The 16,896-nt window shown below is 45.2% G+C and overlaps 1 protein-coding gene across 1 annotated transcript; it reads left to right on the forward strand.

Annotated features, from left to right (window-relative positions):
* Window positions 1-1,559: 1,559 nt before the first annotated feature.
* On the forward strand, window positions 1,560-15,764 carry LOC132828071 (proline-rich protein 2-like). Its single transcript, XM_060844984.1, has 3 exons — window positions 1,560-1,577; window positions 3,199-3,254; window positions 14,264-15,764. The coding sequence occupies exons 1-3, from the start codon at window positions 1,560-1,562 to the stop codon at window positions 15,762-15,764; spliced, it is 1,575 nt and encodes a 524-aa protein (XP_060700967.1).
* Window positions 15,765-16,896: the final 1,132 nt, after the last annotated feature.

Raw genomic sequence — 16,896 nt, forward strand, 5'->3', positions numbered from 1 at the left:
TACCACCAGCTTACTGGACTAACCTGTCTATTTCTTCCTGAAGCCTTCAGGGGCCTCCTTTACACACCCCACTGCTGCTTTGTGCCTATTTTACTCCAGTTCAGAGCATCTTTGGATCTGGAAAGCAATAATCAATTAGATCATTGATCACCGGGGACAAAATTGCAGTCTGCAAACATCCACTAAGTATTAAGGTGTGTGTTCAGTCACTTAGTCAACCGCCAATACATTGCAACGGTCCCTTTAATACATGTGACATACAGCACACATGCTCTTATACAGCATCCCTATGAAATGCTTTTGAAAATTCATGTATACAAGCATGCTATTCCTTTAATAAGATCCAGTTACCTCAATGTGTAGCACTACAGCATTTGACAGACTTGACTTGATTTTATAATTCTACAATGGTGTTTCTTAATAAACTAATTAATTTCCTTAATGAATCCTTAATTTCTTGGGGCGAGGGTCATTATATCCTGTATCATTGTCCCATGAGGTTATCACTGTCAAGGTTAGGCTGATTAACCTAGTTATTTTCCTAATCAACGTGTTCCAAGATGTTATAACACTCTTCTGGAGCAGGTCGGACTTGAGACCAAGCCCATTGGACCAGGAGTAGAGACACTACCACTGTACCACAAGAGTAGTGATTAACTATGACAGTCCAATGAATTAACTTCACCTTCACAATCTGTACCCATATTGAACTTCTGAGGATACAAACTAGGACCCAGAGTAGGTCACTTAGCACCTCAAAGCTAACTCAATATGATCATTCTTAATCTTTTAATTCAACTTAAATTGCCCACCTGATCGCAATATCACCCAATTCCTTTCTTTACTGTGTAAAATCAAAAACATTTTTCTTGAATAAACTCAACAGCTGAACACCCACAGCTCACTGGGATCATTAGAATCCCTACCATGTGGGAACAGGCCATTTTGCCCATCGAGTGCACAGGGCCCCACCTGAAGAGCATCTCATCCAGACGTTCCCCCCACCAAATAACCCTGCATTTCCCACTGCTAATCCACTTAACCGACACATCCCTGGGCACTATGGGGCAGTTTAGCAGGGCCAATCTATCCTTACTTGCACATCTTTGGACAGTGGGAGGAAACCAGAGCACCCAGAGGAAACTCACACAGACACAGGGAGAATGTGCAAACTCTACATAGGCAGTCACCGGAGGGTGCAATTAAAACCTGGACTCCTTGTGCTGTGAGGTAGCAGTGCTCAACACTGAGCCACAGTGCTACCATAACTAAGGGATAAAGAATTCTAAATAAATTTATGCTTATCCCAGTGTTAGACAGCCAATTCTTTATTAAATTTCTGAAGTTTAATAGTTAAATGAGCTGACCAATGGGATGCTGAGCCTAAAATAGGCAAGAAGGTGATAGCGGCCGAGAGCCAGAAGGCGCGTAGGGGCAGGCTGAGATCCGGAAGGCTTGTGGGCTACCCTACACGCTGTCGTCCCAGGGAAGGGGACGGGCTGCCCTAGAGGTGGTCAAAAGGTGTGCTAGGATAGCCTACTGGTCGGACATGCAACGGGATGGGGGAGAGCCCAATGGTACGTAGGGGCAGACCGAGAGCCAGAAGGTGGATAGCTGTCCTCAGCGCTGTCACCCCGGGCAGGTACCAGGGCGGGCTGTCCTAGAGGTGGTCAAAAAGGTGCTGAGGGTGGTTAGTGAAGCCGGAAGGTGGGTAGGCCGTCCTGACCGCTGTCAACCTGGGCGGGTACCGGGGCGGGCTGTCCTAGAGGTGGTCGAAAGGTGTGTCAGGGCAGTCCGAGAACTGGAAGGGGCACGGGGTGGACCGAGAACCGGAAGGTGGGTAGGGGCGGGCTGCCTTAGAGTAGTCGGAAGGTGGGAGGGGTGGGGGCTTGCTGGGTCTGTATTGTCTGCACTTCTGTATGTAACAGTATTGTTTAATGTACGAATGTCGTTGTCACTGTCTTGTCATATGTGGAACGGGGATTTGAGGGTTGTCCTCATCTCCCTGTAAAATGGTTGAACGGTAGGGTTTGGGGCCTAGCTTTGCTGGTCCTCTCCCTTGCAAAATTACTGTCTCTTGTACAGCTGTAAATGTTTTTTGTAAACTGTTTTTGTAATTTGTTTAATAAAATAAAAAACACAAGAAGGTGAATTGGTAGGTTTCTGCAGAATGGCTGATCCCTTGGGCAGTCCAGTTGTACTCGGGACGTTGGGAAGTAGCCAGACTTGCTGCCCTCTGTTACCAACCTGGGTCCCTTGTAACAAGTGTGTACACATCAAGAAAACTTGAGAGAGAAATCAGCTGTGCATGGTCACCATCCCAGTTCACGGTTATAGAAGGCAGTCTTGGCTTGGATACTGGATGGTTCTGGCAACTTTAGAAAAGTTGCTGGAACAAAAGAAGGGAAACAGTGTGAGCCGTACCGTTAATTCCTGCAACAAACAGTTGGATTCAAGCTCAAGGTAAGGCATAAACTAGAACATCCAAAACGGTTTCCGATTTAAAAACAATCAGGTTTCACATTAGGATAGATTAACTGAGTCCAGGAAAGGGTTAATGCAGCACATCACACATCAGCTTGGAGTTTGAGTGACAGGTCAACAGGAACGGAGTCTTTAAACCCACTCTGTCATTAATTGATTGATGTCATTCGTCGACATGTGTCATATTTTGTTACGGTTGATAGACAGGCAAGTCTGGTGCTGGGGAACATGGCATGTAAAATTGATGATAATCTGGGAAAGGGATGGAATGGAAAGGTAACATCTTGTGCTTGTCTCTCCCCACAGAGGCTGCAGTAAAACTGCGTATGCACTATGCCAATCAAGCAAGCCTGCAGCCTTCTCCTGATAATGAAGAATGGACACACGAGTGGAAAGCAGGCAATGAAGACAGGAAATAGAGCTGACGAGACAATTTGTCAGATAATAGAAGTTTTGAGTATGCTAATATAACTGCCTTAAGGATGTAATAGCAGTTTGCCTATCTAAATCTAGTTAACCCTTTAATGGTTTGGCAGCAATTTACATAACATCATTGACTAGGACCATTTGCTCCTTGAAACATTCCTCTAAATTATTCTTATACATCCCCTGGTTCCCCTTTCTCTCATTCTACTGAAATCAGTCCCATCACAGTCTCTGCTATTAACACCCATTCTTTCTCATAGACTCTCAATTCTTCCCTTTTTCTTTCAGACTGGCCTTGGTATGAACTGCTTCCTGATTCAGTCCCCCACAACTGGAGCTGTGCTGTAAATTTTGTCATCATGTTGTGATGTGTCTGGGGCAGGTAGGACCTAAACCCAGAGCTCCTAGCTCTACCACTGTGCCACAACAGGGCTGCACAATATACCAATACTGTCACTAACATTTCAATCAATCAAACCAATTTGTAAATCAAGGAACACATCAATGAAAGATGTCACCACAGAAACAGTAGCCCACTCCTCCAACTCCATTTTGATTTAGCCCCCTCTCTTTTCCCCTTACCTATCCCTTACCTGGAAATTAATCAAATGGAGATCATGGGTGATTTACTGCTGGAGGTTAATAGATTTTTGAAAACCACAATGACTTGGCTATGGCAAAAAGAAACAGTCAGTTGTATGCAAGCGCACTTCTGGATATAAGAACAGTAGAAACCGTCGCCTCCCAGTAACTACCTTCCATCTCAAATGAGAATAGTTTGTGTTTCAGGAATCACTGTTCAGGAGCCCCACTCTAGAACAGCAAATGCTGTAGAGGGAAACACTGGATTCAGAAGCTGCACCATCGCTGACCCCTGCTTCCACTCGCTCCTCTCCTCACCAGCTCTGCTTCCAAACCCACAGCATCCCCAGCTCATCATAGTCTCCTAGTGTCAATGTTGGAGCCTCCATCTCTGTGGTTCACTTTTTAGCAGAGGGAGGGACCACCTGGGGATGGTCAGGATCCTTTGGCCTCACTGTAACAATAACGTGACTCGCTTCATCCTAACATCAGCTCAGACTGTGTTCGCCTCCCTTTAGCTTCTGCAAACAAAGGGTACAGGGAACTAGAGCTCCCTCCCCAAAAGGACATTGAGGCTTTTCCTCTGAACCAAATCATCAGATCCATGACTCCAATAATTACTATAAAGGAATTTCAAATTAAAGGAGATTATTCAGCCCTTTTAATCCTAGTATGGTATTCCACCTGAACTTTAACGACCTTAGCTCCACATTCTTTCATATCCTTCGCTTCCAAAAAAAGCATCAATCTCAGTTTTGAAATTTTTAATTGACTCCCCTCTCTCCCCGCCAATCCTCAATTTTTGGGGGACAAAGTTCCAGTTTCCCACTCCCTATTGTGTAAAGAACTGCTTCCCAGTATCATCCCTGAAAGGCCAGCCTGATTTTAAATCTGTCTCCCCCAGCTGTGGACTTCTCTGTCCAGGTGGAATAGTTTATATTCACTGACCCAGTTCTATATGTGAGGAAATGTGGACTTGATCTGTGCAACTGTATCTTGTTGTTTGACCTGTTTTAGCAGTTCCTATGATTTATCTCCACTCTCCCAACATCCTGGGCATTGATGATCAGGAGCAGATGCCCAGGGTTATTTCTGTAAAATCTCAGGGTCAGTGATCAAGAACAGGATCCCTGGCTGATCCCTCCCCTCTCGATGGTAATCAAGAGTATGGGTCTTGGCTGATTTCTGCCCCTCTCCAACCCAGGAACTGGGTGAGTGATTGGAGAGACCCGAGCTGCTGAACCAGCTGAGATATAAAGAGAATTGCGAAGGTGAGGAAGCATGCTGGGATGTGTAGATGTGGGGCTGAGGGAGCGGTATGGTTTATTCACTGCAACCATGATAAAGATTACAATTGTGATTTAATCAGCATGCATTTATTGAACCATAAACCATTATAAACACCAGTCAATATATATTATCATCAATCATTGTGCCGACTGAGCATAAAAAGTACAATATCACATGTAAAGTAATCGCGACCTAATTAAACACAGACATTGTGATACATTGAAAATCACTGCTATTTTAAAATTAATTTTTGTTAAATATTTCAGTTCTGAAAATGATCCTATTTGTATTTCATTGATGCAAACCTAATGGTTCGTTAAATGTTCATGAGCTCCATTTGCAAGTTATTATGTCCATCTGAGGGTGACTGTTCTTGGTTCCATTTCAACATTCCAAAATCTCAGATTCTCTGGATTTCAGGCACGTTTGTCGTGAGTTTTGTTATTTCACTCTCCATTGAACCCACCCCCAACCTCCTCACCCACCTCGGGGCTCCCAAAATCCAACTCACCCCAACACACCACACAGCCTCCCCAGTTTGTGAGTTTGAGATATTAGTAAGAGTTGTGGGTGGGGTGGTGGGGGCATTTGAAATGGTCACAGATGTGAAGGAGCAACATTTGGGCAAATATCTTTAAGTGGGGGCTTGTCTGTTGATGTGTCCCACTTCTCCCAGTCGTGAGTCACTCAGATGCGACAACATTTGAGTCAGATACAGAGTAAAGCTCTACTCTTTTAAACTGAAGATACATCTCTCTATAGCTTTTCACAGAACGTAATGCTTCCATTCCACTGTCCCAACCAAACACTCTCAGGATAGATACAGCATCTGACTCAATGTTGTCCCTGTCCTGAGAAGTGTTTGTTGGGGGACAGCGTAGAGAAAACTGTGCAGTTGCTGTCCTGGGAGTGTCTGATGAATAGTCCACCCAATGTAGCATTTCTGAGTAATGTCCCAAGAGGAAGTGAATCATCCAGTGACTGCAACGCAAGTGAGACACGTTCTGGGGAATTAGAAAGTTAAGAGACTTGAAGCTGACTAAGTAAATTTTTTTTAAAAATGTGAGATGCATTCATTGTATCTTTTTTGTTGTTTTAAGTCTCTACTCTTAGCATTAAAGATGAAAAGCTCTGCAGGGTGCCATGGTAGTATGGCACCTCTGGCTGGGAAGTGACAGAGGTGATTATACAGTCGAAGCTGCTGATTATCATACTGCTTTGTGATACAATACAGCCATTATCATAAAAAGTGGTTAAAAAAACACCCAAACCCATCTCCTATTGATACCGCCATGGCCCTGCCTGCTTTATGTCACAACAGAACCTATTTTCCATCATTGTTCCCCTCAGGAGGTAGCGAGTGTGAAGGCCAATCGAAGGGACGGGTGAACTAAATTGAAAATTAAATTACTGCGCTGATCTCTTAAAGGCATCCTGCTGTGAGACTGAGGAGGGAGGGAAATGATAACATTTTATGGCCATAGGTTAGAGCTGGGTGACAGAGCAAGGAACGTTCCCATTTCCAATCCCAGGTTTGCACAAGGTCTTAGACCATACGGCTGTCCAGCTGTTACAGAGGAATGCAGAAACAGGAGGAGGCCATTCAGCCCCTCAAGCCTGTCCCACCATTCAATGAGATCATGGCTGATCTTTGGCCCATCTCCAGAGACCTGCCTTTTGCCATATCCTTTAGTATTTTTGTTAAGCAAAGGAGTTTTGTCTGATTTAAAACTAACAACTGATGCAGCATCCACTGCCGTTTGTGGGAGAAAGTTCCAAACCTCTCCCACCCTTTGTGTCAAAGTACTTCCTAACATCTCTCCTAAACCCTCTGACCCTAATTCTCAGACTATGTCCTCTCATTCTAGAATTCCAACCAATGGAAGTAGTTTATTATTTATGGTGTCTTTTCCAATTAATATCCTTAACAATTCCTGTCAGTTAATCCCAAATCTTGCTGTTGGGATCTTAACAGTAGGTCAGGAAAGATGATGCAATAATTCCACAGTTTGGTTTTTGGTTCGGAGTGTCACCTGTAGTTTTCCTTCATTCAGGTCCAAAAGGAATGGTTTACAAGTGACCTTTGCATACCCTCGGAGTTTCTGAATAGCAGTGTTTTGGCTATAGCTTCCTGGGGTGAGAGGGTGTTGAGGGACAGCTGATGTTGGAGATTGTCTGTCGACATGTCCACCCAGACCCTGGTTGGTAAATGATTGGATCAAAGATTAACATTCATTGAGCAAGAGCAGTTAAAAGTACAATTCTTGAGAGACTCTGAATGTAACAGCAAGACTTCTCCTCTGTCATTTATAAACGTGGGCATCGCTGGCTGGGCTCGTATTTAGTGCCTGTCCCTAATTGACCCGCCAGCTGGCTGGCAAGGGTCATTTCAGAGGGCAGCTAAGATTTAACCATATTTCTCGAGGTCTGGAGTCATATTAGACTCGAACAGTTAAGGACTGAAGTTTCCTTTCCTAAAGAACTTAAGTGAAGAAGATTTTTGCAACAATTGACAGAATAAATTGCTTGAAAAATTGGGTGTTGTCATTTGATCTGAACGCCCCACCCGAGGACATAGTATTTTCTATCTGCCCAATCAATCCCTTAATCATTTTAATGACAGCTGTTATTTCACTCCCTAAATGTCTAAACTCATGGGAACACAGGCCTCCTGTATGCTATTGTGCTACTCAACTACTGTCATCATACACCTCTGCAATTTTGAACTAAAGTGGAAACAGCCATTATACAGAGAGGGGCTTACTTTATATCCTGGAATCCTTTCCCTGGGTAAGAAGTCAGTGAGTTAATCGATTGTTTGAAAAATCCATTGCAACCTCTGAGTGAGAAATGTTTTAACAGTCTAAAATATTAAATATTTCCTGGAAAACAAAAAGGGTAAAGTACCCACGCTCTAGGTTTCTGCGAGCAGTGAGGCAAAATAATCACATTTCCAATTTTATTAAGGAAGTCACTTTTTCAAAAAAAAAACAAAGAACTGAGGATGCTGGATATAACAATCGTAAATTGTTGGGAAAACTCAGCAGGTCTGACAGCGTCTGTGGAGAGAAATCAGAGTTAACGTTTCGAGTCCAATGACTCTTCTTCAAAACACACATTTCGAACTGGAGTTTAACTGAGTTCTGAAGAAAGGTCATTGGACCTGAAATGTTAATTGTGTTTAACTGAGAACTGGATAACCTGGAAAGGGTCAGAAGTCAGAAATAAAGCAGGAATGGCGAGTCTTAAACACAGCTGCAAATGTGTTGCTGGTCAAAGCACAGCAGGTTAGGCAGCATCTCAGGAATAGAGAATTCGACGTTTCGAGCATAAGCCCTTCATCAGGAATAAGAGAGAGAGAGCCAAGCAGGCTGAGATAAAAGGTAGGGAGGAGGGACTAGGGGGAGGGGCGATGGAGGTGGGATAGGTGGAAGGAGGTCAAGGTGAGGGTGATAGGCCGGAGTGGGGTGGGGGCGGAGAGGTCAGGAAGAGGATTGCAGGTTAGGAGGGCGGTGCTGAGTTGAGGGAACCGACTGAGACAAGGTGGGGGGAGGGGAAATGAGGAAGCTGGAGAAATCTGAATTCATACCTTGTGGTTGGAGGGTTCCCAGGCAGAAGATGAGGCGCTCCTCCTCCAGCCGTCGTGTAGTTGTGTTCTGCCGGTGGAGGAGTCCAAGGACCTGCATGTCCTCGGTGGAGTGGGAGGGGGAGTTAAAGTGTTGAGCCACGGGGTGATTGGGTTGGTTGGTTCGGGCGGCCCAGAGGTGTTCTCTGAAGCGTTCCGCAAGTAAGCTGCCTGTCTCACCAATATAGAGGAGGCCACATCGGGTGCAGCGGATGCAATAGATGATGTGTGTGGAGGTACAGGTGAACTTGTGGCGGATATGGAAGGATCCCTTGGGGCCTTGGAGGGAAGTGAGTGTGGAGGTGTGGGCGCAAGTTTTACATTTCCTGCGGTTGCAGGGGAAGGTGCCGGGGGTGGAGGTTGGGTCTTAAACACACAAATGTATGGAACCCAGAAATGTGTGTGAATTAAACTAACAATTTGTTTGCACTGCTCCTCATCTTGTAGCATTAACCACAAGATAAGATTATCAAGTGGGTCACACAAACCAGTCACTGGGTTTAGGATTACCAGTATCTTAAAAGGTCAGTATTATTTAACAGAATCTATGAGGATTTTTATAGTGAAATACATTGAATGTACAGCATAGAAACAAGCTATCTAGCCCAAATGGCCCATTTTTGTGTTTATCTCCTACACAAGGCTTCCCCACCTCTCTTCACCTACTTAATCAGCAAACCGAAGTACTCCTTTCTCTTACATATGTTTAATTACCTTCCCATTGAATGCATCAAAGCAATACGGGAACAGGAGGAGGCCATTTAGCCCCTCAACTCTGTTCCACTGCCCAATGAGATCATGGCTGATCTGTGGCTTAACTCTATATGTCTACTTTTGGCCCATATCCCTTAATACTTTTGCTTAACAAAAAAAACTATCTATCTCAGATTTAAAACCATAAACCAATCCAGCACCCACTGGATTGTGGAAGAGAGTTCCAATCCTCTAGCACCCTTTGTGTGTAGAAGTGCTTTCAAGCATCTCTCCTGATCAGTATTCCTGTTATTCACCTCCCACATTTCTATATGGTCAGACGATCACAATCTCACCACTCTGAGTTAAAGAATTTCTGCCATTCAATGTTCAATGTGGATCTTATTAATCGCAACTTGAAAAGAGACATGAATGTTGCTTCAGGAAACACCTGAGGGTTCACGATAAGAGAACAGATGGGGGTTAGGGAATCAAGTGAATGAATTGCTGGAGAAACCATGTAGGAACACTGTGACAAAATGTGGAATCTGTTGAAGAGATCAGTGTGGATACTGACCATGTTACAAAAGATTTTTTTAATCAGAGCGACGAGAGTCACTGGTTTCAATGGAACAATTAGAGGAAGAATTAGACAAGATTAAGGTTAAAATTACTGATGCAATCAGCCATGTCACCTTGAAGGAGTAACTAATCCGGCAGGAGATTCTGTGCTCAGGCAGATTCAAAAGGAGTGGAATAATGTTGATATTGTCACAATCCACGTTCTCTATTGCATTAACAATAAAAACTTGGAAATGAGCTGGGAAGATAGATTGGTGTAAGGCACGTTGAGTAAAATTCATGGGTTATATTAGGAAGCCTCACCAGCAAGGTGACATTCTGCCAGGATGAATCTCAGTGATAAAGGCACAGTCACTGCTATCTGTTTTAAACAGCCAATGGAGTTTCAGTCGATAGGAAGAATGGGATGGAAATGTTGGCCATGGATTGAAGGACATTCATTTTAAGCACTTTTCCTAACGGGAGGAATGTGAGACGGGACACTTGACGGAGTAGCCCATACAAGCAGGAACATTAATTTTACTTCTTCTGTTTCAGTTGTAAGGGATAATCGGCAGAATGTTCACTATTTGGGTTAGTTGTGAAAAATGGTATTAATTACTTGAAAAAGTCTGGCTCTAGGACAGGAATGCAGAGAAAATTGAGCCAGCTATGTATCGTATGAAGGTTAGGAAAGAATGCAAAGACATTGAGAGAGTGAACAATGGACAGAACTTGATGGTGCTGTGCAGCTACACCTGAAAAGAGGTTTGAATATGTCACTATGCAGTGACATGTTGGATAATGTACTCCCCTGGTCTTTCATTATAGGAAGGATGTGATGATGTAATCGCTTCACATCTGAGCTAGGAGCAGGAGGAGGCCATTTGGCATCTGGACCCTGCTCGGCCATTTGATACAGTCATGGCTGACCTCATCAGTAATTCTTCCTCATCTCTGTTTAAAATCTGCTACCCCTCATTCTCAATCTATAACCTCTCCTTCTGGATTACCCCACATTAGGAAATCACATCTTCTCCATGTCTCCTCAGCCAATCCCCTATAGCATTGTATAGAACTCCATAGATCTCCTCTCATTTCTCTAAACACCTGGTGTTGTGTGATTTTTAACTTTATACACCCCAATCCAACACCAGCATCTCCAAATCACAAATCTAAACTCAAGAGAATGTATGCCAAAACTGCTCAATCTCCCTTTATAAGGCAAACCCCTCCAGGAAGCCATCATTAAACTGAAAGAGACAACATACTGGGAACCTTCAGTACATTGAGTTTGTCTGGTTCAGGTTTGTGTGAACACTCAGGGTGTAACACACATACAACCAATGAGTCTGTCCAAGTTATTTTCATTATCAGTGTTGTAAAAACTGCACACTGTGTCGGGTTTCAATGATTTACTGAATCAAATTTATTAAACAGTTATTGCATGAGTTCCTTAACCTCAAATAGTAATGAAGATGGCATCTTCCTTTGTGCAACAGTGTCCCTCTCTATTGTTAGCTCAGGACGCTTGACTGCAATATTGTTGAAGTAAGAATAATGTGATAAATATTTTTAATAAAATCAGAAAGAACTGTGGATGCTGTAAATCAAAAAACAAAAACAGAAATTGCTGGAAAAGCTCAGCAGGTCTGGCAGCATCCGCGAGAGAGACATCAGTGTTAACGTTTCAGGTCTGGTGACTGATTTCACTTCACAGTTGCTGCCAAACATGCTGAGTTTTTCCAGCAATTTCTGTTTTAATTTCAGATAAATATTCTTCATTTGCTCCTCCTTGAGATGTGATGCTGCTGGTGAGACGGTCATCTATCCCTTGTTGCCCTTTGAGGAGGTGATTCCTTGAGCCATGTGTCCATGTGATAAGGTGCTCCCGTAATTAACAGTTTCTGGATTCTGACCCAGTAACAATGAAGCATTGGCTCATAAATGTTCAAAAACAAGACTAGTCTGTGACTTCAAGAGGGACTGAAGGTTTCAATGTTTGCAATGATAGTGCTTTTTGTCTGTGACAGGGAGAGATGTGCTGCTGAAGGAAACTCTCACTTGCCACTTCATGGGTTAGGCTCGTCAAGTTGCGTTGACCTTTACCTGGTTGTAATAAACCCTTTTGCTGTCACCGTATAGTCCCCAGCATTCCGTAACAAGCCTGGAGAACAGAGTTAGCCAGACTCTGCTGCATGCTGAGATGAGGGAGCTGAGTGTTTCAAGTCAATGGGCTACCTGTTCTGTAATTCATAATTTGAACTCGCTCTTTTAAACACTATTCTGTTACCAAGGAGAGACCTTCAAACACATCTGCACAGTTGGATTACACTCAACCATTTTGTTAATGAGCTTTACTGCAGGAGTCTGAGGCTGGGGTGTCAGGGAAATTAATGCTTTGTTCATTTCAGTCTTCGATTACCTTGGATGTGAACACCTAGCTCTCAGCAGAGGTACAGGGCAGAGCAGCCTGAAGCCTGGATGTCTTTTTAAACAGATAAAGAGAAAATCAGACAATTCAAAAGGAGAGTCATTCCAAAGGGGGACAGTTTTGCATAAATCCTGTTTGCCATTTTTCATTTTTTTTCTGCGTGTGAAAGAAGTGCCCTTTGTGTTGGTGGAAAGTGCTACAACTGTCATTTGTGAGTAGAGAAGTGAAATGAAGGTTAATTTCAATATATCACCTACAGGACAATCATTATCAAGGAATCAAAAAGTAAATTAAGACCCAGAAATAGATTCCCCACTGCCTCACTCCACAGTAGGCATGCTGCAGGGAATTGAGAGATGCGCTCTCTCCTCATTATAACAGGAAAATAGCAGAGAATTTCATTAACTCGGCTAAAGATACACTTCACAAGGAAGGTATGTATAATTTTAATGACAGTGGGAGGCAATTTAAGCAGACTGCGAGTCAGATCCAACACTTTGTATGAGCATTATTAATTTCATACCACCGCTTAACAATATCTCTTGCTATCTCTTAGGCAAAGGTAACCACTTGTGTATGAGAGATTTATCAGGTTTCAACACTTATCAGTAAATAACCACTGATTAATGGGTCACTCATTTTAAAACATGGATTTGTGTTTGTTCAGAGCGTGTTTCCTCATTATCAGTATCGTAGAATCATGTGGAATTTTACAGAATGTTACAATATAAAAGGAGACCATTGAGCCTGTTGTATCTGTACTGGCTCTTTGCTAGAACCATGCAGATCATCCCTCACCAAGTTCACCATTGCCCCACAATTTCTGATTTTCATTTTATTTATTTTCAATGTTACTATTGCATCTACTTTCAAAGCCCTTTCAGGCAGTGCATTCCAGATCACAACTCATTGCGTTCAAATTAAAATTGTCATCTCCTTTCTGACACTGTTGTCAGTTGTTTAAATGGTGTTCCTGCGATCACCAAAAACATTTTTATCTTATTTACTCCATTGAAATTCTTAAGGTTTTGATAATCTCAATTAAGTATCCTCCCAGCCTGCTCTACTCTGAGGAGAACAACTGCAACTTCTCCAGTCTCTCCCCATTGGCTGAAGCCTCTCATTCCTGACACTCTTCTGGCAATCTATCTGATCCCTTTCTAAGATTTTCACAACATGCAATCTCCAGAATTGGACATAGTACTGGAGCTGCAACCAGTTATTTGCATATCCTCTTTGGCTTTGTGAGGAATGATGTAGGCTGAAAAACAATGATCTGGCGTGCTTTACTCACTGGGTTTTCTACTTGTCCTGATTCCTTCAAAGATTTCTTATTGGACACCTTTTGTATAATTTAGTTTGAATTGTTAAAAACAGCTATTGTCGCTGTTAAGTGACATTGAAGATTGCTCATAACATCTGACATTGAATGCTGCTTTAAACAGAGCAATTAACATCAAATCCTGTGGTTATCGTACCCCGAACAGAGAATAAGACAGCAAAGCATTTCATGTATGAAATTAAGAACTGAAATTTGGACAAGTGACCAAATGCTTGACCAAAGGTAGGACCAACATATAAGAAGGAATTTTTTTTTTTCTGTTTTTTTTTTCTCCCATGTTGTGTGTGTGCAGGTGTGAGACACAGTGAGACATAAAGTGTGCAAATCTTTCTTCAATATCCACCACCAGGAAAAATAGGAAAACACCCGAGTGGCCAGTGACAAGCAATGCCCTTCTCATCAAAGAGGGCAATGCTAACACTCCTGTTCTTTTTTTTCCTCTACCCCCACACTACCGCCTAACTGCGGTAGTGCTTATTATTCATATAAGAAGTATTAAGAACATAGCGAGAATTTTTAAAAAAGTTTTAAAGAAAATCTTAAAACGTTTGTTTATTAATTACAAACTATTGGAGAGGGGAGTAAAGGGTGCTGTTTGATTAAAAATCACTCAGTTGGATAATTAACCATGTGTTTGCTTTCCAATCGGCCTGGGGAAGCACAGCGGTGCCAGGATGGACAGGGCTGGTCATCAGCAGCATCAAGGATTGGAAAAACATGTCACACTCTCAGGAACAGGACAAACCCAAGATAAACTGCAGTAGCTCAAAAAGCGCAATCATGGACACCTCCTCACGGCCCCCTCCACACGGTCACCTCCTCACAGTCACCTCCACACGGTCACCTCCACACGGCCACCTCCTCAGGGCCACCTCCACACGGTCACCTACTCGCGGCCCCCTCCTCACGGCCACCTCCACACGGTCACCTACTCGCGGCCCCCTCCTCACGGCCCCCTCCACACGGTCACCTCCTCACGGTCACCTCCACACGGTCACCTCCACACGGTCACCTCCACACGGCCACCTCCTCACGGCCACCTCCACCCGGTCACCTCCACACGGTCACCTCCTCAAGGTCACCTCCACACACCACCTCCACACGGTCACCTCCTCACGGTCACCTCCACACGGTCACCTCCTCACGGCCACCTCCTCACGGTCACCTCCACACAGCCCCCTTCTCTTGGACCCTCCACATGGCCCCCTCCTCACGGCCACCTCCTCACGGCCCCCTCTTCACGGCCCCCTCCTCACGGCCCCCTCTTCACGGCCCCCTCCTCATGGCCACCTCCTCACGGACACCTCCACACGGTCACCTCCTCACGGCCCCCTCCACACGGTCACCTCCTCACGGCCCCCTCCTCACGGTCACCTCCTCACGGCCCCCTCCACATGGCCCCCTCCTCACGGTCACCTCCACACGGCCACCTCCTCACGGCCCCCTCCACATGGCCCCCTCCTCACGGTCACCTCCACATGGCCCCCTCCTCACGGTCACCTCCTCACGGCCACCTCCTCACGGCCCCCTCCTCACGGTCACCTCCACACGGCCACCTCCTCACGGTCACCTCCACACGGTCACCTCCTCACGGCCCCCTCCACATGGCCCCCTCCTCACGGTCACCTCCACACGGTCACCTCCCCATGGACACCTCCTCACGGCCCCCTCCTCACGGCCCCCTCCTCACAGCCGCTCCTCACGGCCACCTCCACATGGCCCCCTCCTCACGCCCCTCCTCACGGCCCCCTCTTCACGGCCCCCTCCTCATGGTCACCTCCTCACGGTCACCTCCACACGGCCACCTCCTCACGGCCCCCTCCTCACGGCCCCCTTCTCATGGTCACCTCCTCACGGTCACCTCCTCACGGCCCCCTCCTCACGGCCCCCTTCTCATGGTCACCTCCTCACGGTCACCTCCTCACTGCCACCTCCTCACGGCCACCTCCAAACGGCCACCTCCTCACGGCCCCCTCCTCTCGGCCACCTCCTCATGGCCCCCTCCTCACGGCCCCCTCCTCACGGCGCCCTCTTCACGGCCCCCTCCTCATGGCCACCTCCTCACGTTCACCTCCACACGGTCACCTCCTCACGGCCCCCTCCACATGGCCCCCTCCTCACGGCCCCTCCTCACGGCCCCCTCCACACGGACACCTCCACATGGACACCTCCTCACTGCCACCTCCTCACGGCCACCTCCACACGGCCCCCTCCTCACGGCCCCCTCCTCAAGGCCACCTCCTCATGGCCCCCTGCTCACGGCCCCCTCCTCACGGACACCTCCTCATGGACAATTTGGAGTGGCCAAGAAATACTGGCCTACCTAGTCTCACCCACGTTGCCTGGGGAGACAAAGTTGGTCTATAACTTATATATACCTACCGGGGAATCCATGTGACTCTCTGGTCAGCCAAATTTGACAGAAACTAGACAGAAGCCCTGGAGTGACAATAAACACACCCAGAGCTGGCAGGCTGAGGCAAGGCATGCATGATGCTGCTATAAAAAGGACAAAAATTGTCTGGAGAAACCTTACAAGGATAAAGGGCTCTCTGAAGTGAATATAATCATGTGCAAAAACATCTTAAAGTGGTAATTAGTAGGTCAGAGAGAGATGCAGGCAGATAAATTTAACTTACACCATTTCATGGCTATAAAACTAGCCGCAGTGTTTTAGTTGCTAAATATCTGGATTAGAAATGCACCAGGTGCCTTTTGCCTGGGCAATGGTTGGTCACTCTGTGAGCCCGCTTGGCACAGGATTTCAGCTGCTTGATGCCAAGCAATTACGTTTGCCCTCTGAGACAGGAACATGAGGTATTGTTCAACTCCAGATCCTTGAGCATAGTATTCAGACCAACCTTCGCAGTGTGATGCTGAGAGAGTGCTGCACTGTCAGAGGTGCTAACATTCAGGTGAGACAGTAAATGTAGCCTCTGTTCACCCACTTGGCTGGATGTGGAAAGGTGCCATGGTACCTTTTGAAGATGCATAAGGAAGACTCCTCCGTGCTCTGGGTAACACCTGTCTCGAACCAGTATTGGTAAAGCAAATTATCATGGTCATTATCACAGCCTTGTTTCCTTCAGTATTTTGTCTACTTTGGATTCACTCATCTGCAGTTTTTCTTTTGTCTCCTACACGACAGCAGCCATTTCTTTCAAAGGTATTCTGCTAGCTGTAAAGGGAAAGTCATGGAAGACTCAATTCAAATGCAATTATTCCTTAAATTCTTCCTTAACCTCAACTCCACCTATGCACAGACTGGAGGTACTAATGGAGTTTCTGCTATGAACCTTACTGCCAGTTGTACTGAAGATTTAACACTCAGCTCCTGGTTGATAAGAACTAACGCAAAATAAAAAGATGTGGTTTCAGTTTTTATTGAGCTCAGCACAGCAAGGAGGATTCCCTCACTCCCAATCTCCATCAAAATGCTTCATTTACTCCACATTAGAG

The sequence above is a fragment of the Hemiscyllium ocellatum genome, chromosome 26 (assembly GCF_020745735.1).
Source record: "Hemiscyllium ocellatum isolate sHemOce1 chromosome 26, sHemOce1.pat.X.cur, whole genome shotgun sequence".
NCBI lineage: Eukaryota > Metazoa > Chordata > Chondrichthyes > Orectolobiformes > Hemiscylliidae > Hemiscyllium > Hemiscyllium ocellatum.